Source organism: Meles meles, chromosome 2 (assembly GCF_922984935.1).
Source record: "Meles meles chromosome 2, mMelMel3.1 paternal haplotype, whole genome shotgun sequence".
Lineage (NCBI taxonomy): Eukaryota > Metazoa > Chordata > Mammalia > Carnivora > Mustelidae > Meles > Meles meles.
The window spans coordinates 118,967,951-118,992,569 of record NC_060067.1 but is presented as its reverse complement, the minus strand read 5'-3'; the positions used below and the strand labels follow the sequence as shown (position 1 = coordinate 118,992,569).

At 36.1% G+C, this 24,619-nt stretch overlaps 1 protein-coding gene across 1 annotated transcript in view; it reads left to right on the top strand.

Moving 5' to 3' along the window:
• The window catches only part of MMRN1 (multimerin 1), a 59,284-nt gene extending 36,586 nt beyond the window's left edge, over positions 1 to 22,698 (top strand). Inside the window, exons 6-8 of the mRNA XM_045984417.1 lie at positions 4,416 to 6,404; positions 19,434 to 19,586; positions 21,021 to 22,698. Of these exons, the coding sequence (XP_045840373.1) occupies positions 4,416 to 6,404; positions 19,434 to 19,586; positions 21,021 to 21,442 (2,564 nt within the window). The 3' untranslated portion in view covers positions 21,443 to 22,698. The remainder of the gene's footprint in view (positions 1 to 4,415; positions 6,405 to 19,433; positions 19,587 to 21,020) is intronic.
• Positions 22,699 to 24,619: the final 1,921 nt, after the last annotated feature.

Below are 24,619 nucleotides of genomic sequence, written 5' to 3'. Positions count from 1 at the left end.
ATATCCTAAGACATCTCAGGTAACAGAAATAATAATAAATATGAATCAGCTTTGCTCAACTTTTGTGCTCTTAAAACAGCAGGCTGTATTCCTTTCTGAAGGTTGTACTGGATAATCAGTTTCCTGTTAATTCCAGTTGTTGTCAAAATTCATTTTCTTGCAGTTGTGGGACTGTGGTCCTATTTTCTTGATAGCTATAAACTGAGGCTCTTTCACAGCTTCCTGAGGCCACTGCACTTCTTGGCTCATGGCCTTTTTCCTCCATCTTCGAAAACAAGCAACTCTGTTGGGTCCTAATGGTAGGTCTCAAACCCAACTCTTTTACCTTCCTTTTCCTCTTAAGGACTCAGTGATTGCATTGGACTGACCTGAATAATCCGGGATAATTCCCTCATCTCAGGGTCTTTAACCTTAATCACATCCGCCAAGGTCCTTTTGCCAGGAGAGGTAACATATTCACAGGTTCAGGAAATTAGGGTGTGGACATCTTGAGTGGAGCAGCATTATTCTGCCTACCACAGGAATCTGTAGATAGTGAGCAATTGCTATGGTAGTGTTATATACAGGGTACCCTGGAACCACACGATGGTTTCAATAAATCCAATCTAAGGGCGCCAGGGAAGCTTTCTACAAAAAGAAGCCATCTCAACTAATAAGCTATAAATCAGGAGGAATTAATTAGGCAAATGGGTTTCAAGGAAGGCATGGATTTTCTAGGCAGGAATTTGGTCACTAGGAATAGCTCAGTTCTCTGGGTTAATTGATGTTTCCCAATTTTAGATTAGTGATCCCTTTCACTTTGTTTTACACATAAAAATACACGTATTGTACAATCCCATATCTATCACATTATTTTTTCTTTATTTTTCACCTGTGGTTCACAGGTAAAAGATAAGGTAGAGGTTTTATATCATCTACCAGTATGGCAGCAACCATGATTTTATTTTTAATTATGTAGGTAATTGGTATTGTTAAACTCCTGAAGGAAAGACCCTGCCCTACATTTCTGGCATGTCCCTATGACCAAACCTACCAATGGCAAGCATGAGAAAGGAATATATTTTCCCGAAGCGATAACATGAGAAAGAAGTCAAATAGAAACAGTATATAATTGACTATAACCACCATAATGAAATTTGTTTAGCAAAATTCGGTTATCATTACCAAAGAGAATTAGAGAGAATTAGACCTGTCAACAGCTTTTTGTGAAACTACTAACAAAGACAAAGGCAGTGACACAGGAAAAAAGCATACACTCATAACAACAACAACAACAAAATTCTCCCCTCAGTGTGAGATGTTAGTTGTGTGATAAGCATAATCAATTATGAAAACTAGAGAGCTTGTAGTTAATGAACGTTCATTCAGGAAACAAAAACTAAACTCACCCCACATTAGTGTACTTGCCTAACAAAACCACAGCCCCTTCTCTTGCTTACTCTACATCCAGGATGAGGAACATGCTTATCTACCAGTAGCCACAGAAACTGTTCAACATCAAATGTCCCAGTTCCATAAGAGATACCTGAATGTTATGCATGGGTCATACAGATATTGATATAAAGCACTTTGATATGTTTTTGCAAAATCGGATTTTGCACAATTTTTAGCAACAAATTATCGAAATGTTATGTGAAAAACTCCTTTTCCAGAAACAATAATCTGTTTTTAAAGCTAATAGTCTGTTTGATTTCTTTTCAGACACGGCTGTGATTTTTACCCCGTACCCAGTGTATTTTTCCATTAAAGATTTAAAATATGATAACTGAAGCACCTCCTAATTTCCATTTTTGCTATTTACTTTTTTCCTAGTTACTTTGATTAATGACTCTGAAATAAATTTTACCTATTTGTAGTGTTTTTACCTGTCATTATTATTCTCACTTTCAGATCATAGTGTTTTTTCTTTAAAAATTTTATTTATTTGGGTGACTGGGTGACTCAGTTGGTTAAGCGACTGCCTTTAACTCGGGTCAAGATCCCAAAGTCCCAGGATCGAGTCCCACATCAGGATCCCAGCTCCACAGGGAGTCTGCTTCTTTCTCTAACCTTCTCCCCTCTCATTCTCTCTCTTACTCTCTTTCTCAAATAAATAAAGAAAATCTTTAAAAAATAAAAATAAAATTTTTATTTATTGATTGATTGATTGATAACATGCTTGCTCATGCAAAATTAGGGGGGGTAAGGGACAGAAGGAGAGAGAGAGAGAGAATTTCAAGCAGAATCTGTACTGACCACGAAGCCCAACACTGGGCCAATCTCATGACCCTCAGATCCTAACCCCAGCCAAAACTAAGAGATACTTAACTGCATGAGTCACCCAGGTGCTCCAGATCCCATACTTTTTGTTGGCTGAATTTAAACAGCTATTTTTATTGCCACAATGAATTAATTCAATTATGCTTAAGTTTTAGTTTACCTTTTCAATCTTGAAAAACATTTTAAGGCCAAAATTATATAAATTCCAAGAAGGTCTAATCCCTAACCTTAAATATTTTATTGTATTTCATCAAGTTGTCATGAAAATTTAAGACAATTTTAACTAACAGGAAATGACTAAATGATCTTGTGAGAAGTGCAATAAAAAAAAGAACTTTGCTATTGAGTAGCACCTTATACCCAGGGAAGCTAACATATTCTATTTTTAAGTATTTGAAGTCTAATTTTCCAAATTTTACTTTCTGTGTAACATATAAAATACACCCAGTGAAGATTTGTTGTGCAAATGAGTAACCAGTTAAATGCTAAGTAAAATTTAGAAAATAAAAATACTTTAAAAACCTGCAGTGTGTTTATTCATGGTATCACATATGAAAGCTAGGACTGTTTCAGTATACTTTATCTTAACTGTGACTGCTTAAACTTTCTAATTAATGTAGCCTTTCCTTAGTACTTTGGTGCAGTGTCATTATTGTTCCCATACGTAACATTTTTACTATGATTTTTTCCATTATATACAGATTGATTTCCACTTACTTATATTTTTTGGCCTGTTAAATATATTTCAATCTTCAATATGCTTAGAAATGTAAAATATATATATATTTTTTTACTCTGGAAATACTGTTCTCTAAGGATCAACCAGCAATATTGAACTATAGAGTATAAGATTTCCAGGGAAATCTTTATTCATGTAAACAACATTTACAGCTTTGTCTTTGTACCAGATTAATATCAAGATGCTCAAGCAGTCCATCATTCTATTTGCTATAATTGATCTTTCACATACTTTTTATGTAAATCTCTCATGTGTCTCAGATACTCTTTAAAGCGTGCTTACGAAATAGAGACATGTAGAGACTATATATTTTTATTCTACAATTATCTTTCTTAAATAAGTTTTATGACAGCCATAAGTCATTTCACAGTTGTGCAGACCTTCCTGTTCAAAATGCTTTGCAGGACATTGGCCGTGTTTTACATTACAGTCACTAGCTACCATTTGGATTTGAGTGGAAATATCTTCCATTTATATACGCTTCATAGCTATGTACTATAAATACACCTCAAGCATATGTTTTATTTTTTTCCCATTTTCTGTTTTTGCATGTAACAGGTTTGATAGGTTGGTTTTTTTCCATTTTTAAATATTAATTTCCTCTTCTGAATAGCTCTGAGTCTTGAGTTCTTCGGGATCCTTTTCCTTTTTTTTTTTTTTAAATACTACTTTTAGAACTGTCCATAATTCTGACTTTTTATCAGTCCATGCTTTCTAATACTGGAAATACTAATATATGTTTCATTAGCAGCAAGTTTCCTCTTATTTTTATGAAGAATTAATGTCATATTATGTTAACCAATATATATCGTGAATTCTTATTTTCACTTGTCTTTGTTTTGTGATCCCCAAATTTCTCATTATTATTTTATTGTTGATATAAACTATTGTCGAATCTTGTGACTATTACTTCATAATTTTCCTTATTTGGGAATTTCATTAAATTTCTTCTCTGCAGTCAATTTATTAGTTTTTAGGAGCTCAAAGCACAAGCCCCAAAACCTAATTACTAGCAGCCTAATAGCATAGTCATGAGATAACACCAGGTATTATTTACTGAGCCAGAGAGCCCAAAGCCATTTATTTTCATACCAGAGTAAGACTAGGTTTAGAATCACAACATATGAGGCTCTATTAACTGAAATCAGTAGCAGTTCCTTCATGTCTTTTGTTTATGACTGTGATATGTTCTACACCACAATTGATTTCTCTCCTCAGACTTGCCAGTTAAGAAGGCTTTCACCTTCTACGAGCTATAGTAATTTTTGGAATTTCGTAAGTAAGTGTAGTGAAGAAATATTTTTATTATTACATGTTGCTGGTGCTTAGCTCAAATTTTTTACCTTTTTAGAGATATCTGAAGTTTACCTAATTAAAATCATATATCATTTATTGTTGTTTAATATTTTTTCTCTAGGCCTAAAATCCAAAAGCATTAATGATCTGGTAAAGAACATAGTAAGAGAGCAATTTAAAATTTTTCAAAATGACATGCAAGAGACAATAGCACAGCTCTTTAAGACTGTATCAAGCTTATCAGAGGACCTTGAAAACACCAGACAAATAATTCAACAGGTTAATGAATCTGTGGTTTTAATAGCAGTCCAGCAAAAGTCTGTTTTAATGCAAGAAAACAGGCCCACTTTGACTGATGTGCTAGATCTAAAAAATCGCATTGTGAACATAAGGCAAGAAATTACTGTCACTTGTGAGAAGCCTATTAAAGAACTAGAAGCAAAGCAAGCTCACTTAGAAGGTGCTTTAGAGCAGGAACATTCACGGAGCATTTTGTACTATGAATCCCTCAACAAGACTCTGTCTAAAATGAAGGAAGTACACGAGCAGCTTTTATCAACGGAACAAGTATCAGATCAGAGGGGTGTTCCAACTGCTGAGTCAGTTCACAGTAATGTCACTGAGTACATGTCTGCCCTACAAGAGATCATAAAGAAGCAGGGTTTAATGATGCTGCATATGTTTGATGATTTGCACATCCAAGACAGCAAGATTAACAATCTCACCATTGCTCTGGAGATGGAGAAGGAATCTATCAGGGGTGAATGTGAAGACATGTTATCTAAGTGCAGAAATGATTTTAAATTTCAAATTAAGGACACAGAAGAGAATTTACAAGTTTTAAACCAAACACTGGCTGAAGTTCTCTTTCCAATGGACAATAAGATGGATAAAATGAATGAGCAGCTAAATGATTTGACTTATGATATGGAGATCCTTCAACCCTTGCTTGAGCAGGCAACACCTTTTAGAGAGACAATGGTGCAAGAACCACCAAAGGAAGCAATAGCTACAAGGAAGAAAGTGGAAAACCTAATGAGTGCTGTCAACAGTCTAAATATTCTTATCAAAGAACTTTCAAAAAGACACAACTCACTTAGGAATGAAGTACAGAGTCGTAGTGATGCCTTGGACAGGCGCATCAATGAATATGCCTCAGAAATGGAAGATGGCTTAAATAAGACAATGATTATTATAAATAATGCCATTGATTTCATTCAGGATAACTACATGCTAAAAGAGACTTTAAATTCAATAAAGTATAATCCCGAAGTCCATCATCAATGTACCCAAAATATGGAAACCATTTTGACATTTATTTCTCAATTCCAACACTTGAATGATTCCATTCAGATGTTGGTCAATGACGATCAGAGATACAACTTTGTTTTGCAAGTTGCCAAGGTCCTTGCAAATATGCCTAAGGATGAAAAACTAAGTCAGTCCAGCTTTCAAAAGATTTATCAAATGTTCAATGAAACCACTTCCCAAGTGATAAAATACCAGCAAAATATGAGTCTTTTGGAGGAAAAAATGCTTTCGGCCACAAATATTTCCAAAAATTTTGAAACTAGGTTGCAAGATATTGAGACTAAAGTGACCAAGACACTCATACCTTATTATGTTTTACTTAAAAAAGGCAGTGTGACCACAAATGAAAGAGACCAGGCTCTTCAACTGCAGGTACTGAGTTCCAGATTTAAGGCGTTGGAAGCAAAATCCATTCACCTCTCGGTTCACCTCACTTCACTTAACAAAACTCTGTCTGAAGTCTTAATCATGTGTCATAATGCTTCTACACGTATCTCAGAACTGAATGCAAGCATACCTAAGCGGATAGAAGGTTCCCAACCTGATCTTCAGCTTCTTCAGAAAGGTCTGACGGAATTTGTGGAATCAGTAATTGAAATAAAATCTCAAATCGCCATATCTAATTTAACTTGGTATATAAATCAAACACTGTCTGGTAGTCTTGCCAATGTTGCCAAGTCTCAGAAGCAAATAAAACCAGTGCTGAAGAAACCCAGTTCACTTAAAAAACCAACAGTGAATCTCACCACTGTCCTGATAGGCCGGTCCCAAAGAAACACAGACAACCTTCTAGTTCCTGGTAAGCTATTGCTAAAATAATAACATTTAATCTCTCTTTTCATTTAAAAGATGTTTAGTAGATCTGTGGGGTTTATCAATACCATAAGAAATAAAAGGCACTTTCTTGAACTTGAGTAAATAGTTAAGTAATTCAGAGATCACTGATATACCATTTGAAGCTGATTCCATCCTATGTAAATTAGGATTAAGTGTTTATCATGTAAATATTTGTCTACATGTTTCTTTTTTTCTGACAAGACCTCTGTAATACAATCAGATTTCTCCCTGTAGAACATTTTTGCTTTTATGTATAATTAAGAAAAACTATTAGATAATGAGCTTCTGAATGAAAATGACCAGACTGAGTCTTACTCATTTTGGCATTATCTGACGAAATGTCTGGTATACTATAGGAACTCAGTAAATATATGTTGAATGACTAAATGAATGAATGCATACATGAACAGGAATTTAATTTGGGTAGGTCACAGCAAGCTACAAATGCCAAGCTAAGTGTCTTAGTCCATTCGGGCTGCAATAACAAAATACCAAAGACTGGGGGAGTCTCCAAATAACAGAAATGTATTTCTTGCAGTTTTGGGGGCTAGAAAGTCCAAGATCCCTGTGTCAGCATGGTTGCACTCTGGTGAGGGCCCTCTTCCTGGGCCACAGCTGGTGACTTCTTGCTGTGCTGTGAGCCATCTCTCTGGGTATCTCTTAAAAGAACACGGATCCTGTTCATGAGGGCTCCATGTCCCAAAGGCCCACCTCCTAATATCACCAACTTTGGGGTTTAGAACTTCAACATATAAATTTTGGGTAGACACATGTAGATTATAACACTAAGGCCTTTAGACACAGTTTTGTAAGAATGGTCTTTGAAAATTTGGAGGAGAAGGTTGGGTATGGGAAGAAACGTATCTCAGAGGCATGAAGCTAGCAGTAGTATAGAGCAAGACCGAAAAGAATGAAATTAGAGATACCAGTTAGGACAGTATTAGCAGAGTGGTAAGAGCCAGATCTGAGGAAGAGGAAGTTGAAACAGAGGGGACAAATGTGAAACTTGTTGTGAAGGTAAAATTAACATAAACAGCAGGGGAGTGGAAAAACAGATGATCCAAGGAACAACAAATCAGGATTTGGGTCCTAGTTGTTTTAGGGATTTCTCTGTAACTTTAAGCAAGTCCACCTCTCTGGGTCTCTGTTTCTTCGTTTGAAGTGATGGGAGTGGGGTAGGTATTTTGCTGAGCTCATTAGTAGGAATATGTGCAGAGCGCATTACTGTATAAAAAACGTGAGCTGTTCACAGCCTGAATGCATGGCACCTGGGGAGGGAGCAGACCTAGAATACTCTGAAGTTTTGAATTTGGGAAATGATAGGGTAGCAGGATAATTAATAGATGTTGTAAACACCAGAAGAGAGGCATAAATCTGGAGGAAGGAAGAATTCAATGCAGCATATAAACATACAGAAGTCTCTCATGAAAGAAGTATCTCATGAATATGTTTGAACTTTTCACAATGAGAATAGCTGCTGATTCTTACTAAAAGAAATGGCAGTGTTCCTCTCATAGGAGTCTGCTAGTCAGATGAATTTTTTATTTTATTGCTTTCTAATTACAGAAGAGTGATCATTGTCCTGACATAATATGACTCCATCTTTAATCTCTGAATGTTTTGATAACATTAAAAATCACAGAACAATACAAAGCTGAATTGCTTCTTGACTACTTAAATTATTGTATTTATTTATGGCTTCCTTGCAATTCGTCTGACTCAGGAAGACTAATCTTGTCCGTGGAATCACAGAACAAACAATACAGACGTACATGTTTCCTAGAGAAAGATGGTAGTAGTTCGATAGGAGATGTTCTTACACTAATTCAGGAAAAATGATAAGCTGTTCTTTTTCCATTTTATCTCAATCCTTGGTCTTCTGTGGACATTGCACATGAGTTTCAGTTAAGCTCTACTCCAGCACATGTGGTCATACACCAGGCAAACCATGTTATTTCCTTTTTTCTTAAACCAAAAGATGCCTGGACCTATATAGTAAATATAAAATTTAAATAGCTTCAAAATTAATTGAGGTGAAAGGTTTAATACAACATAAGAACTTATAAATTTTTATAATATAAAGAATGCCTGTTAGTTTATAAAAATTGTGTTTAGATATTTATATGGCAGGTGACTCAATATTGAACTTAATGGGCTAATAATTAACTTAGTTCTCATTCTCTTTTTTCCAATGATGTCGTGATAAAATTGCTTCCTGTTCCTTTATTTACTGGAAGTAGAATTTTTTTAAAGACCTGTCTACCAAAATTAGTAATTAATTATATTTTATGTAATTAAATTATTTATACTTTATAAATTAAATAATTACACTTTATGTAAGACCAGCAGCATAATGTGTAGGACTCTTTAGTAGGTGTGTAGATATGCATATTATTAAGCCAGCTTCCATGGGCCATAAAACTAATGGTATTCATTGGACAGCTGAGCTGGTGAAGTCTGTGCATGGTGATAAAACCAGTGGACTCAGGCTAAGTTCTCCTGTAAGAACAAACCAGCTGTGGGGCACCTGTGTGGGTCGATCAGTTAAGTCCCTGACTCTTGGTTTCTGCTCAGGTCATGATCTCAGGGTGATGAGATCAAGCCCCTTTGGGCTCCATGCTGGGCATGGACACTGCTTAAGTTTCTCTCTCTCCCTCTCCTTCTGCCCCTCCCCCTGCTCGTGCTTGCTGTCTTTCTCTCTCTCTCAGAAAAAGGAAAAGAAAAAAGTAAAGAATAAACCAATTGCAATTAACCAGTTTGTTTGAGACCCTGTTTCATACCAAGGGTGGGACACACTGGCACACTGGCTAAAATTTGGTTATTTCCTTTGACATTTACTATTATATTATAAATAACCATGTAGCCAGATTAACATCAGAAGATAATTTATCATCATCTTATGAATCTCACAGTAATATTATTCAGATTAGGGTCACTATCACTTGCAGAAGTTAAGTGCCATTAATAGAATGAAAAACCCTATGAATTTAGTTTTTAAAACTTAATTTTAATACTGATAACTTCCTTTGAAGTCTAATAATAGTAATATTATAATAAAATAACATTGGATACTACTTATTAATAACTATATCACAGGTGCTATACAAATTATACTATAGATGTTAGCTCACTTAACAATACTGAGGAAGTAGCTGTCATTATTGTTATTTTGAAGATAAGTAAACTAACCCTCGGAGAGATGAACTGACCTCTTCTGCTTAAGGTCATGCAACTAGTTAATGATAGAGCCTGACTCCTGGTCTGTTGGGCTCAGGACTCAGTCCTCAACCACTCCACTCTATTCAAAGAGATTGTGGAGTATGTTCACCTGCCTTTCTCTTCCTTCCGCTTCTGTTCAGTGCATCAGATCTGAGTATGGCTGTATCTGAATATTCCAGATGGCCAGAATCAATACTCGAAGGAGTTTTCCTTCTTTTTTTAAAAAAAAAAAAAGATTTTATTTATTTATTTGACAGACAGATCACAAGGCAGCAGAGAGGCAGGCAGAGAGAGAGAGGAGGAAGCAGGCTCCCCGCTGACAAGAGAGCCTAATTCGGGGCTCGATCCCAGGACCCTAGGATCATGACCTGAGCCGAAGGCAGAGGCTTTAACCCACTGAGCCACCCAGGCGCCCCAGGAGTTTTCCTTCTTGAGGATCCAAATACTGCCATTCACTTCTGTGCTTACCAGGAGGTAAAGGTGCTACTTTTCGGTTTGGATTTTTCTGTGATATGACTGATGGGCAGTTGTCATTGGAAGTGACCATCAACTATTCACAATATCTCTCCTTGACTAATGTGGTGGAAGGGCAAAATGCAGAGTGCTATCCCTCTCACTTCTTGTTGAGGCAGCCCCACATTCAGTTATGTTAATTATGATTCCTCCCAGGCCAGTGCTGATAAGCTATTCCGGTTGAATCACTAAATATTTGATTTGTGTCTAAACAATATTCCCATAGACACCAAGAGGGTTTTATTTCATCTTTGAAGATTTGTTTGTACAGCAATTGGCAGACTCGTCCCTGCAGGAGGGTTTGGCTTCTTGCCTCCTAAGAGGAGCTCAGTCCTGCCGTAACACATCCATATTGACAACAACATCACGGAGGACGGGCACCTGATGCTCGTGAGACCACTGACTTTTTATTGCAACACTCTTCCCAGTGTTGGCCAGGTATACTTAACTCTCATAATAAACCTCTTTTATTCATAATTACTCCTTTAACCACTCCTCTTAAGAAAGATTATCTTCCACAGAGATTTGGTAGTGTACCAAATACAACTTTTTAAAATTATCATCGCTGAAGATATAAGCGATTTAACAGAGAAAAAATAAGAGCCTGGATATTTCACTGTTTTATTCTGTTTTAAACCCACTTTTAATTTTTGTGACTCTGCATTGAGGCAGTTATGATGACTAAGGAGCACTGATTTTGGAGTCAGGAAACAAACGTTCAGGTCTTGCCTGGCAATGTTTTTGTTTGTAGCAAGTCATTCATTTTCCTAAAACTCACTTTCCTCATTTGTAAAATATAGAATAATATATCCACCTCAAAAGTTTATTTTGAGGATCGTGAACTAACTTGCAAATAGTATATTATTAAATTAGTTATAATTATCTGATGCTTTTTTTTTTAGCTATACCCAACATTTTTGGGTTTTCTCTAATATTTTCACTTACTATTTGATATATATTATTTACATGTATCAACATAATTTACAGACTTAGGTATTCCATCATTCCCTATCTTTACTTTATAAGTCATTGCATTTTAAATTCAACATGTGTTTATAACTTATGCCTATCATATAATAATAACTCAAAAAAATAACATAGAAAATATAAAGGCTTAGCTGCACAAAAATGAATGTGTATCAATAAATGCTGAAAAATAGCTGCAAAAATTTTAATAATGGTCTTTTCTAAGGTATTTTCTACTCTTTAGATGTCTTCCCATATTATTAAAAAAATAACATTTTCAAGATAACTTGAGATATCAATAAGTTGACTTCTCTCCAAAATGGTGAACTAAAAGCTATTAAATTTTGAAGGATAACTGCTTGAATTTAGAATTTCTGGTGTGTTTTATAGGGTCTCCAAAAACCACACACAAGTTTGGTGATCTGTTAGCATCAACTTCTGGAACTCAGCACAGAGTGATACACATAGCTGAACTTTACTATGGTGAAAAGATACATGATAGGATCCGTGGGGGGAAATGATACAGTCCGAGTCTGGAGAAATCCATGTGTAAATTTCCTTATACTCACTCTGTCCTGGAATGGGACATGCTTGTGTGTGCTCTTTTCTCTAGTCACACACACATACACGAGCACGTGCAAATGTGCAATATTTCTGTCCAAGGAAGTCCATCAAATAGCACCCAAGGGTTTTACTGGGGCTTATCTTAGTCAATTCAGACTACTATAACAAAGTACCATAGATTGGATCGCTTATAAACTATAGAAATTTATTTCTCACAGTTCTGGAGGCTAGAAGTCTCACATCAGGCATCATGGCTGGATTCTGGTGAGAACCCTCTTGCAGGCTGCAGACTGCTAACTCCTTGTATTCTCATGTGGCAGAAAGGGAAATAGTGAGAGACCTCTCTGGGGTCTGTTGAAAAAAGGCACTACTCCCATTCGTGAGGACTCCACCCTCATGACCTAGTCACCCCTCAAAGTCCCTACCTACCAATATTATAAGATTGGGGGTCAGGATTTTAACATGTGAATTTTGAGTGGACACAAATACTCAGTCCATAACAGGACTGGTCACATAGGCACCCTCTGCCTAGTCCATACCAAAACTCTGGACTCTCAGAAAGAAGTCAGATGTTCAGCCTAAACATATTGTTTGTACAGTGGATGACACTTACAGTTAGGAGATGACAAGAAGCCAGGAGCCCAGATGTGGGCTAAGGGCAAAACCTGGCAGGCAGCCCTTTCTAAAGATAGCAGTCTCAGGCCTGCTTAATGAATTCCTTTCTGCTCATGATTTTAAAGGTATTCTTTGTGTCACAATTGATTAGCAAGCCTACCCACGGGGATAGTCTCCCTAGTTGTTGTCAATAAAACATACCAGTGTTGAAGAGAATATTAAGTGAACTATTTTCGTTTACGGTTCCCTGGGAGAAGATTCGACTCTCCAGCTTTCTACATAATTCTCCTTCCGATGGAAGGATGACAGTTGAGGAGATGATGCTGACAAAATTGACAGCCACTTCCTGCACCTTGCCGTGCAATAAAGTGGCTATGATATCTTAGGTGAGCAGACAGAAGCCCATGTGTTTGATTCCTGCATCTGAACCAAAATGTGTAACACATGGTCTGACAAAAAAAGGAAATTGGACAGAATACCAGGTCCCATTTACACAGACACTGCAATGTTTGGGTTCTTTCTCTATCAAGAATCACAGGAGCTCTTGCTCAACACTGGACTATTTCTTTGGCATCCGAGAGTTGAAACCAAATTTGATTATTAGCTGGTCTATAATTAAATACAATGAATGGATGTCCTTCTACTGGTCATCAAAAATACTGTGAATTCAAAATTGCCCATGTGGTATTATTTTGTGTCATATTAATTATCAAACATGAAAGGGAAAGTGTAGGGATTATTAAATCACATATTGTGAACTTACTGCACAGTGATCTGAGTTGCATCTTGACAAAAAAATTGAAGCATAAAAATAATAGCTGTGCCAAATTTTTATTGAACATGAAGTTTGAGAAACATGCTTTAAGGTTTTAGTTGCCAATTTTAGTATACACAGCTTAAAGTGACTCTGAAAAGAAATAATACATATTTTATTATAAGTTTAATTGGAACTATTCAACTATGTTTATGTTGAATAACATTTTGTTGTATCTGTAGTTTTCTTTTGCATTTTCCTAATGACTAATGATTTGTACATATTTTAATATGTTTGCCATTTTTTAAATAGTGCTTTTGATTAAAGGTTATGACTTTTAAGAAAAAGGTGAATAGAGTTGATAATATCAAATAAAAACATTTGATTTCCTGGGTCATGACTTAAATAAATGATAATTTAATGACAAAGGTTAGAGTAAATCTTCTGGGACAGGGATAATACATTTGGTAAGGATTGCTGTTAGGATTAAATGAGCTTTAAAATTATATTTGAAGGACTGAGAAAAAAAGATCTCAGAAACAGTATCAAGAGCAACAGATATGACTTATAAAGAACAAAAATAAAAACACTATGAAGGAAAAGTGGTAAAGACAGTTGGAAACAATATTTCCATCCATCCATCCATACACCAATGGACAAAATATGAGTACTTCGAACAAGGAGTTTGGAAATGTCATATAAGCAAATAAATACCCACATTTCTTAAAGTTGTTGGAAAGGAACATACAGAGTATTTTTAGAACAACAGAAGGATAAACCTTATTTGATAGGAACAATTTTGATAAATGGGGACACAGCATAGTGCTGAAAGTTAATGTGTCCATAAGTGGAAGGAATCATTTTAGAGAGCATTGGAATTGGGATGAAAAATAAAGTCCTAATGTTGTGTGGACATGTTACCTTGAGCAAAGCTGTGTAGTGGATTTGTACATAATGTATTTCTCTGTGTATGACAAACTGGCCCAAAGGCAATGCTAGGTTTCCTCAGTAATCTGTTGGAAACTCCATTCTGCTCCAAGCAGAGATCTGCCCTCTGCAATGTTATTATTAAAATAAAGAAAGAAAAAAATAAGATCTTAATGATGAAATAGGACTAAACAATGAAAATACCAAATAAAATTAAAAACATATGTAAAACATACATAAAAATAAGAACGAAGGAGAAAACATCAATATAATATACTGCTTTATTTTATCCTTTGACTATCTATTGAGTAAGTGTTGAATGAGCCCTGAGAAAGACTGAGTGGACAGAGTGGTAAAATCAACACACTTCCTCTTCTCACGGACCTCATACATTACGCAAATTATTATAATAAAGAACGGCAAATATTGGCAAAGCCAGGGTGCTTTTGAAAATGTAGGGAGCTCTCCAATCAGTTCAAATTTAACATGAACATTTATGAAATAAAGAAGTAGGATTAATAGGAAGGTGTAACTCGAGCACATATTAGGGTCCAGAAAGAACAGACCACGACAAATTGAAGCTTATGAAACATTCCAAGACAATGGCAAAGGAATTTTACTCATGTTCAGAGCAGGGAAATGAATATTGAAGGATTAGTTATGCCATTTGCACAAAATAGTAGAATGTTGAGTTAGCAGAACTGTTCAACTAATTGCACTGACCTCTACCAAAGAAAATAAATGGACTGGAAAGAGTTTAAGAATTCCTGAAGCCCAAGGTAGAAGAGAAGCTGTGAAAAGTTTGCTTGAGATGATTCCATGTCTCTAGAAGAACATGCCAATGACTTCATAGCATCAAATTCTACCTGGTCTTTGAGAACTGTGAGAAGGGATAGAGTGTTGGATTATATCATCATCTACTCAATCTTCCAATGATTTGTTTATTCACCTTTATTTTTTTTAAGTTTTTATTTTCACTCCGGGTAGTTAACATTCAGTATTATTTGAGTTTCAGATGTACAGTATGGCAACTCAGCAGTTCCTTACATGACCCTGTGCTGGTTTATTCATCTTTGAAAAGACATTTTTGCACTCGGTATGTCAGGCACTGTGCTAATTAGCAGTGACACGCCGTGTAGTAGAGGACCCGAGCCCTGACTTCGAGAAAGCTCACAATCTAATTGGAAGTCAGGACATGGGAGCAATTACAGTGGAGTGCGATAAGTTCAACAAGAGAACTTCTGTGCATCTGACAACAATTAAGAGAATTAACATAATTAATTCTATTGACGGGGATGAGAGAAGATTGCGAAAAGAAAATGATGCTCTTTGGGGGTCTGATCTTTGTTGTTAATTCAAGAAAAAATTGCCTTTTGAGACAAATATGTGCAGGAACTTACAAAGGCACCTAACCATTTTTTTAAGTATTTTAGTAATAAAGTAAAAAATGTAAGGTGGGGGCGCCTGGGTGGCTCAGCGGGTTAAAGCCTCTGCCTTCAGCTCAGGTCATGATCCCAGGGTCCTGGGATCGAGCCCCGCATCGGGCTCTCTGCTTGGCTGGGAGCCTGCTTCCTCCTCTCTCTCTCTGCCTGCCTCTCTGCCTACTTGTAATCTCTATCTGTCAAATAAATAAATCTTTAAAAAAAAAAAATGTAAGGTGGATGATGTACCAAAGTAGATTTTAGCCGATTGTATATTAAAATGTAAATAGTTTCAAGTTGATAAGTCAATGCCAATCAGTCTTGGTTGTTATAAAGCTCTGTGCTTGACACTGATCCATTAAATATTTTTATCAGTGATTTGGATGAACACATAAAAAGTAAATTTGGAAATGATGAAGTTCATTAAAACATCGTATACAGAATTAAAACAAAGAACAGTTTCTATGGACAGATGATAAGTCCAATAAGATAAATGTAATTCTTGGTAATAATTGCAAGTTCATGCTAAAATGACTTAAATAAATATGAGATTTTAGATAATTTCATTGACATCAAGGCATAGAAGACCTGCTATGATGCAATGTAATACAGATGCAAAAATAGACAATGAACACTTCATGTTTATATAATGTTAACAGAAGTATAAGGTCATTTCATTTCAGTATAAGGTCATAACTGGCGGTTGTTACTGTAGCCCGCTCTAATCAGAGTCTATTCCTGATACATCCAGTTCTGGGAGCCATAGGCCTAATTTTATGTGTCATAATGCGAATTATTTAGGCAGGGACTTGGAGAGCAGAGATATCTAAAATATCAAAGAAGGCAAGAAAGGAACTTAAAACACATGTGACAGAAGAAGGTGCAGACCAGTGTGCGAAGCACCCTGAGCAGGAATTCGGTGGGTGCATGAGAGATGCCCCAGCAGGCAAACCAGGTGTATTCTCAGCAAGTTTGAGCTACTACAGTGATAGGAGACAGCAGGCCCCAAGCCAACTCAAGTGAACCCTTCCTCCAGGTGAATGACCCTGCAAAGAAGTTGGAATAAAGGGCAAAATGGCATCCCCTAAAATGACTCAAAGAGAACAAGGCAACACCCCATTCCTAGAGGTAATGGAATAGACAGGGGAGAACAATGAAAAGTGCATCCTAGATGTTAAATAAAAGGCAAAGGCCCTGGTTGTATAGAATCACCGTAGAGTCAGTAACAATACAAAAAAAGTACATCTGTTTGATCCCTGATTCATGCATGGGGCAGTCTCCAGGTGAGAGTGCATTTATAAGAAAATGGGAAAATAAGAATTATAGAGCTAATCAGATTGCATAAATAATTTGTGTGCCCCAGCTCCCCTGCACAGTTGATTCATTCCTAGTGAAACCCAGTAATTGAATGCCACCCTGTGATTCAATCACTGTGCTAGATTCAGAAAATGTGAAAACAAATGAAGCCAGTGCTTTGACATCAAGAATTCACATTTCTATAGGTATTAGAGAATCACTGAAGTTTTTAAAGTGAGGAAGAAATGGGCTAGGTTTTAGAATGATAGCTAATAGATTCAATCACTGTGCTAGATTCAGAAAATGTGAAAACAAATGAAGCCAGTGCTTTGACATCAAGAATTCACATTTCTATAGGTATTAGAGAATCACTGAAGTTTTTAAAGTGAGGAAGAAGTGGGCTAGGTTTTAGAATGATAGCTAATAGTGAATAGAAGGGTTTAAGAACCTATTCACTTGGGGTGCCTGGGTGGCTCAGTGGGTTAAGCCGCTGCCTTCGGCTCAGGTCATGATCTCGGGGTCCTGGGATCGAGTCCCGCATCGGGCTCTCTGCTCAGCAGGGAGCCTGCTTCCCTCTCTCTCTCTGCCTGCCTCTCTGCCTACTTGTGATCTGTGTCTGTCAAATAAATAAATAAAATCTTTAAAAAAAAAAAAAAAGAACCTATTCACTTGGTTGAGAAAAGATGTTAAAGAAAATGTAGGCCAGTTTAAAACATTTTGAAAAGCTATTGCATATATGTAATGTTTTCCATATGTGTCTTAGTGAGCAAAATAGTGTATGGAATGTTGCAAAAGTATATCAATATAATGTAAACTATTCTCTAATTACTAAGTAACATATATTTTCTTTGAAAAAAATTTCTAATACCGGCATGTAGTTTGGTCACAATCTATGTGAATTTGAATTACTTAAACATGAGGCATAACGTATATAAAACATTTACAGATCTCACTTCTTGAGAAAAATGTTAAACCAGACAACCCTAAATTTAAAAGTGATCAACAACCCGTATTTTGAAATGAGTGAATTGTAAGCTGTTCAAACTTGTCACAAGGTGGCGCCATAGCGGTAACTGTGACCAGCAACCTATTCTTCCCCAACATTTTCTCTGTGTTTACATAATTATGTATGATGTTTATAACTATATTCATAATTTCAGGTTTTCTAAATAATTGAAATTATTCTATATCTAATGTGTGAACTGGATCTTGCTGCCTTCAGTAAATCAAATGTGTCCGGGGACCTATCTCATTCTTTAACTACTGTCTAATATTCCTTAGGGAAAAGATACCTATAATTTATTTAACAATGAAATAGTCATTTAGGTGTCTTACAGTGTTTCACTAATGCAATGATGCCATAAAGAACATTTTTAACAGTTTTCTTTGTATACATAGGCAAGTATCTCTGGAGTATATATTCTACCAGGAAAAATTTCTGACTTTGAGCAAATGAACCTTTTTAATTCTGATAAATATGGTTAAATTGTTCATTCTGAGCGTCTAACAATTTAAGCTCTAACCAACATTATATGTTTTCTTCATCACTGAATATCTTGTATCTTTTTGAATGTTGACACCTGATAAAGTGTTGGTGGTGAAAATTTATTATTCCTTAGTTAGTAGTGAGATTGAATAAGCTTTAAAAATGTTAATGAACTTTTGCATTTTTCTTTCAGTAATTGGCCAGTTCATATCATTTGCCCATTTTTTCAGTTTTTTTTTCCCACAATCTTTTAGATTGGTCAGAACTTTTCATGTTATGGATACTATCCATTAAATCTTTGTTTCTGTCAAAACATTTTTCTCTTAATCTGTCACTTATCTTTGAACCTGATTTTTGAACCTTATCTTTGAAACGGAACTTTTTTTTTTTTAAAGATTTTATTTATTTATTTGACAGACAGAGATCACAAGTAGACAGAGAGGCAGGCAGAGAGAGAGGAGGAAGCAGGCTCCCCGCCAAGCAGAGAGCCCTATGTGGGGCTCGATCCCAGGACGCTGGGATCATGACCTGAGCCGAAGGCAGAGGCTCCAACCCACTGAGCCACCCAGGCGCCCCGAAACTGAACTTTTGAGCCTGCAACTTTGGTTGCAAATGTGTTTTAATTGTTAGGTGGTCAGATGTCAGGATTTTTCTCTTATGGCTTTTGGATTTTTTGTTTTGTTTTGTTTTGCTTTGAGTTCTCCAAAATTTTAAAGCCCTACAAAGATATCCCTTTTACTTGATTGTAATACAATCATATCAGTGGTGGTTTTTTTTTTTTTACCTTTAGTATTTTTGAACATGTGAAAGTATGTTTTTAGGAATACTCAGTTTTGTTAGCGCCGTGTATTCAATAGACACTTTTCTTCTCCAACGATTTGTGATATTACCTTTATCATGTATCACTTCCAAATAGATACAAATCTGTGTCCAGTTACCCTATTCTGTTCTGCAGTTGACCAAAATCTTAACATTTTCACACAAAGAAGTACAGTGGGTTGTCCCCACTTAGACTATCACAGGATGATCTCCACTTCGAAGACATAGTAAAAGGAGCTCAGAGACTTGAGAGGTTTGTATGAAGTCCTGTGACTACACGCGCGGCCAGCCTGCGCCCGGGGACCCATTTTTCTTATTTCTCCTTCAGCGCTTTTCCCATTCTGTCTCAAACTGTAAGATCAACGAGAAAATAGGTCACCTTCACCCTCTTTTATCTTGATTCTTTTTCAGTAACAGAGGAGTATTCAGACTGTAGCAGGTCCCCATGCCAGAACGGGGGCACGTGTATAAATGGAAGAGGGAGCTCTGTCTGCGCCTGCCGACATCCTTTCACGGGGGACAACTGCACCGTCAAGCTGGTGCAAGAAAACGCTTTAGCGCCAGGTACGAAAGCCCATGCGTCCTTGGATTTGCTCGCTATAGTAAACAAAAACGCTTCTTGAAAACGTTTACCAAAGAATATTTAAACCGGATTAATCTGGACTCATGTGAGGATTAATTCCATTTGCCTCTGAAATTTACTGAGTAACATACGTGATTCATAAGTGGAAATGTCGGCCAGGTAAATCCATATTGATGTACACTTGTTGACATTTTCAATATTGATAGGACAGAGGCAGTCTTTCTTTTCCCGGGCATCTTAAAAGAAAGTAGAGATGCAATATGTGATGGGTACAAACTCCTTCTCCTCAAACAAGCTGATAAAGAAATATATCTTTGGGGCGCCTGGGTGGCTCAGTGGGTTAAGCCGCTGCCTTCGGCTCAGGTCATGATCTCAGGGTCCTGGCATCAAGTCCCGCATCCGGCTCTCTGCTCAACAGGGGGCCTGCTTCCCTCTCTCTCTGCCTGCCTCTCTGCCTACTTGTGATCTCTTTCTGTCAAGTAAATAAAATCTTTAAAAAAAAAAAAAGAAATATATCTTTGATTCATATCACATATGATTTAAATGAAGCTTTAAAAAGTAATTAGCAGCGCGTCTTCCATGAAGGTTAAGCTAATAGTGTCATTTTGACTGGGTGAGGACTGTTACATGCTCAAATGTACTGAGTAAAACAAAAAGCCTTTTTTTTTTTTTTTGGCCCATTTACCTTCATAAGTATTGTTTGTTATAAATTAACTTCAAGAGTGTACTATTTCTGAGTTTTTCATTAAAAATTTGTGCAGTATTTAAAATATATTTTCTTTAATGACCACAAAAACATATTTCAAAACAGGCTTTTCTTAATAATATGCTGCATAGCAAAGAGTAAATTTTTTCATCTATTATTTGAATCTCAGCCTTTGTAAGTACATTTGGCATTAATTACACAGAAAATTGCTTTTGTCTACTTCTCCGTACTGCATATGATTGCGTTTGGTTTCCATTTTAGCCTCTAGAAACTGTTTGACAAGATGCTGGAAAAATTGTTTCTACATCATGTCAGCTTCAATTCCTACAAGGGGCTTTAAAACATTCTGGCATACCATAATAATCATAGAGTGCTTTGAATTCCTTTATCTCTGGAGAGATCAAAGCAACATGCAAATTAATCTTTGAGGCATTTCTATGAGGGATATATCAAGCGCTATTATCATTCTATCTTGATCTGAATGGAGAAACTGAGGCTCACAGAGAGCAAATGATTGCAGGTAATTCAGCCAAGAGAAGAAGCAAGCATCCAGACACCTATACCCTTTTTAAAAATTTGATGAATGACCTTGGTTCCTTCTGCTACCCCTTTTTGTAACTGTGATAAAATGATAAAGAAATGAGGAAAGACAAAGCATGATTAAAAAAAAAAAAACATGAAAACTGACTCCCTTTTCTTCTTATAACAGATTTTTCCAAAGGATCTTATAGATATGCACCGATGGTGGCCTTTTTTGCATCTCACACATACGGAATGTCGACTCCTGGTCCTATCCTATTTAATAATTTGGATGTCAATTATGGATCTTCATATACACCAAGAACTGGAAAATTCAGAATTCCTTATCTTGGGGTGTATGTGTTTAAGTATACCATTGAGTCATTTAGTGCCCATATCTCTGGATTTTTAGTGGTTGATGGAAGAGACAAGCTTGCTTTTGAGTCTGAGAATATTAACAGTGAAATACGCTGTGACAGGGTTTTAACTGGGGATGCTTTATTAGAGTTAAATTATGGGCAGGAAGTGTGGTTACGACTTGTAAAAGGAACGATTCCCGCCAAATTTCCCCCTGCTACGACATTTAGTGGTTACTTGTTATACCGTACATAAATTAGTAAGAAAGACAGACTATCACCTTTCTTAAGAAGGAGCCAGTGTTTTATTTATCTTTGCCTGCACATCTGCTCTGTTTTTGGCTTTTCTACATGAAATGAATATCAGCTTCTTTTTTAATCTGAGTAAGGCTGTAAGTTTGTCTGTCATAAGGTTATTTGAATATCTTTTGGATAACCTGTATACAAAGACGTTCTTGCTCCTAATGAGATTTAGTGGCAGAGAAAACAAAGAGCTTTTTAACAAATATTTTAACATAACGGTTCTTATTCTCTGATGTTAAGTCATTTAACCTAAGGTAATCTGATTAAATGGCAATCATTCAATTTTGTCAGTTACAGTAGTCCTTCCAATGAAATGCTTACCTCTTGTTATTCACTATGTATATAAATATATAGCTTATATTTCCTAAATTCACGATTCAAATAAATTACTCAAAGACCAAGAAGTGTTGCTGTTTTTTAACTTTGATTTTAACTCTTCTCTATTGGGTTGATCAATTTTATGTGTTAAAATTTTCATTTGAGAAATTAAGAAAGTTGCATTTGAAACTTGAAATACACTTAACTATTTTCTCTGCCTGTAATAAGAGGTTAAAGTAATAACTGACAAATTGTTGAACATTTAAGTCTATGTCTGAGCATATATAAGTGAATCTTTTACCTGTGCCCATTATAGAATATCTACAGGGAAAATAAAGGCTTCCTCTAGAGAGTATCCTTCTTCAGCAGCACATGCGGGCCTGCTCATCTTCTTACAAAGGGCACATAACCTTCCAAAGTAATACTACGATTTATGGAATGTTCACTATGTCCTGATTCTCTTCTAAGGAACTTACCTGTAACATCTCACTGATTCTGCACAAGAACTCTTACAAAATGGGTATTAGTATTTTCATTTTTACAGCTGAAGAAACTGAAACACAGAGAGATTAAGGAATGGACCACGCTCCATGACTAGCAAAGAGTGAGGCAGGATTTAGAACGAGGCCAGGTCTCCTCCTCGGCAGCTGTCACACCTTGTCCATATTGCCTCCAACAGACCTACCACAATTTATGTAAAAATTTCTTTAGATTGTTTATAGTGTTTTATTACAACAACATTGCAGCGAATACACTTAAATGTACATTTCTTACATATTTGATAAAGTATTTCTGAAGAATAGGTTCCTATAAGTAGGAATGAAAATAATAATGAAAAAGAATTTGGGGGGCACCTGGGTGGCTCAGTGGGTTAAACCTCTGCCTTCGGCTCAGGTCATGATCTCAGGGTCCTGGGATCGAGCCCCACATCGGGCTCTCTACTCAGGGGGGTGCCTGCTTCCTCCTCTCTCTCTCTCTGCCTGCCTCTCTGCCTACTTGTGATCTCTTTCAAATAAATAAATAAAATCTTAAAAAAAAAAGAATTTTGGCATGGCAAACATTTTTCATGAACTAATTTTTTTTAATTTATATGAATTAATTTTTTTGAAGGTTCACTATAATCCTATGAATCACATATTAAACCTATGAGATATGCATTAAGTAATATCATCACCTTTCCACTGCTGGGAAACTGAGGCACACAGAGGGTAATTCCAGCAAATTCTGGGATAAGCACATTTTTTTTCATTTTGATAAGTACTGTCAAAACACCCTTGAAAAGTTTGTGCTGATCCACAGTTCCATTTTGCTCATGTGGAAGAGTGTTCTTTATCCCCTATACACTTTCATCAAAATTCACAGCTTTCTTAAATAATGGCCAATCTTGTGAAAATGGTATTTTCTTATGGCAGAAGCTTGGAAAGATTTCAGATTTGCCAAAACTTGAAAACATATGTCCATACAAAGACTTGTACGTGAATGTCCATGGGAGCTTTACTTGTGATAGCCAAAAACTAGGTACCCCTTACATGTCCAGCAACAGATGAACGGTTAAGCAAACCCTAGTATATGCATATGTAGACTGCCAAGCAATAAAAAGGAATCGACGTGCAACAACATGTATGAAACTCATGATAATTATGTAGGAGAAGATTTCAAATTATAGCCTGATAAAACTTGGCCAACCCTGCAGAAAAGTATGGAGTGAGGTGTTTTGTTTTGTTTTGTTTTCTAATTGAGATATAATTGAAAGTTTACCTAACATTCATGACCTCACATAGTTATAATACATTGTTTCTTTAATGATGAGAATTTTTTCCCCTTATGTTAGTCACCGTACAGTAGAATACATCAAAAACTAGTGATGAGAACTGTTAAGAATTACTCTTTTAACAACTTTCAAATATACAATTTAGTATCATTAACTTTAGTACTGCCCATCCGAATGTCTCATGTTGAGCCAAATTAGCTCACAGAGCCTCACAGAGTAATAGACTCGGGTTACAAGTGGAGGCTTGGTGACTCAAAACTTCTATTCTGTTATTTGTAAATGTTATTTTAAAAAATATTTGGAAAGTTTTGATAGTTTCTTTAGTCCCTGCCTAAAATTATATCACATTCTAAAATGTTTCTATTTTTTAAAGTACTCATAGATTAAACAGAACTTTTGTCTTACAAATATACTTTCAACATAGATTCCAGTGATATCAGTGTGCTTTAATATTAGCAGAACAGGGGTGCCTGAGTGGCTCAGTTAGTTCAGCATCTGACTCTTGGTTTCAGCTCATGTCATGATCTCAGGGTACTGAAGTCAGGCCCTGCACGGGGCTCCGTGCTCACTAGGGAGTCGGCTTGAAGATTTTCACCCTTTGCCCCTCCCCACACTCGCACTCTCTCTCTCTCTCTCTCAAATAAATAAATAAAATCTTAAAATATTAGAACAGAAGGAAGTTAACCTCTTGACAATATTTGTCATTGCCATGCACAATTTAGTTATTTGATTTCATAATTAGATAATTAAGAACATTTAGCATGAATGATACTTTGGTGTTTGGAATTTTAATTATTAATACTTTTTTTATTTTTGTACATATTTTAGAAATACACAAATGACAGATTACTACCAATAGCAAAGAACCATTGTAGCAACTTTTAAGTTGCTGTGATTTGTTTGGCAATTTCTTTTTTTAATCCACCCAAAACAATGTAAAACAACTAATTTAATAATATATTTCTACTTGTCATAACCAAACTTACCCATGTGTAAAAAAAATGCAGCACTAAGGTTTTCTCGATTTCTCCTACAGAGATA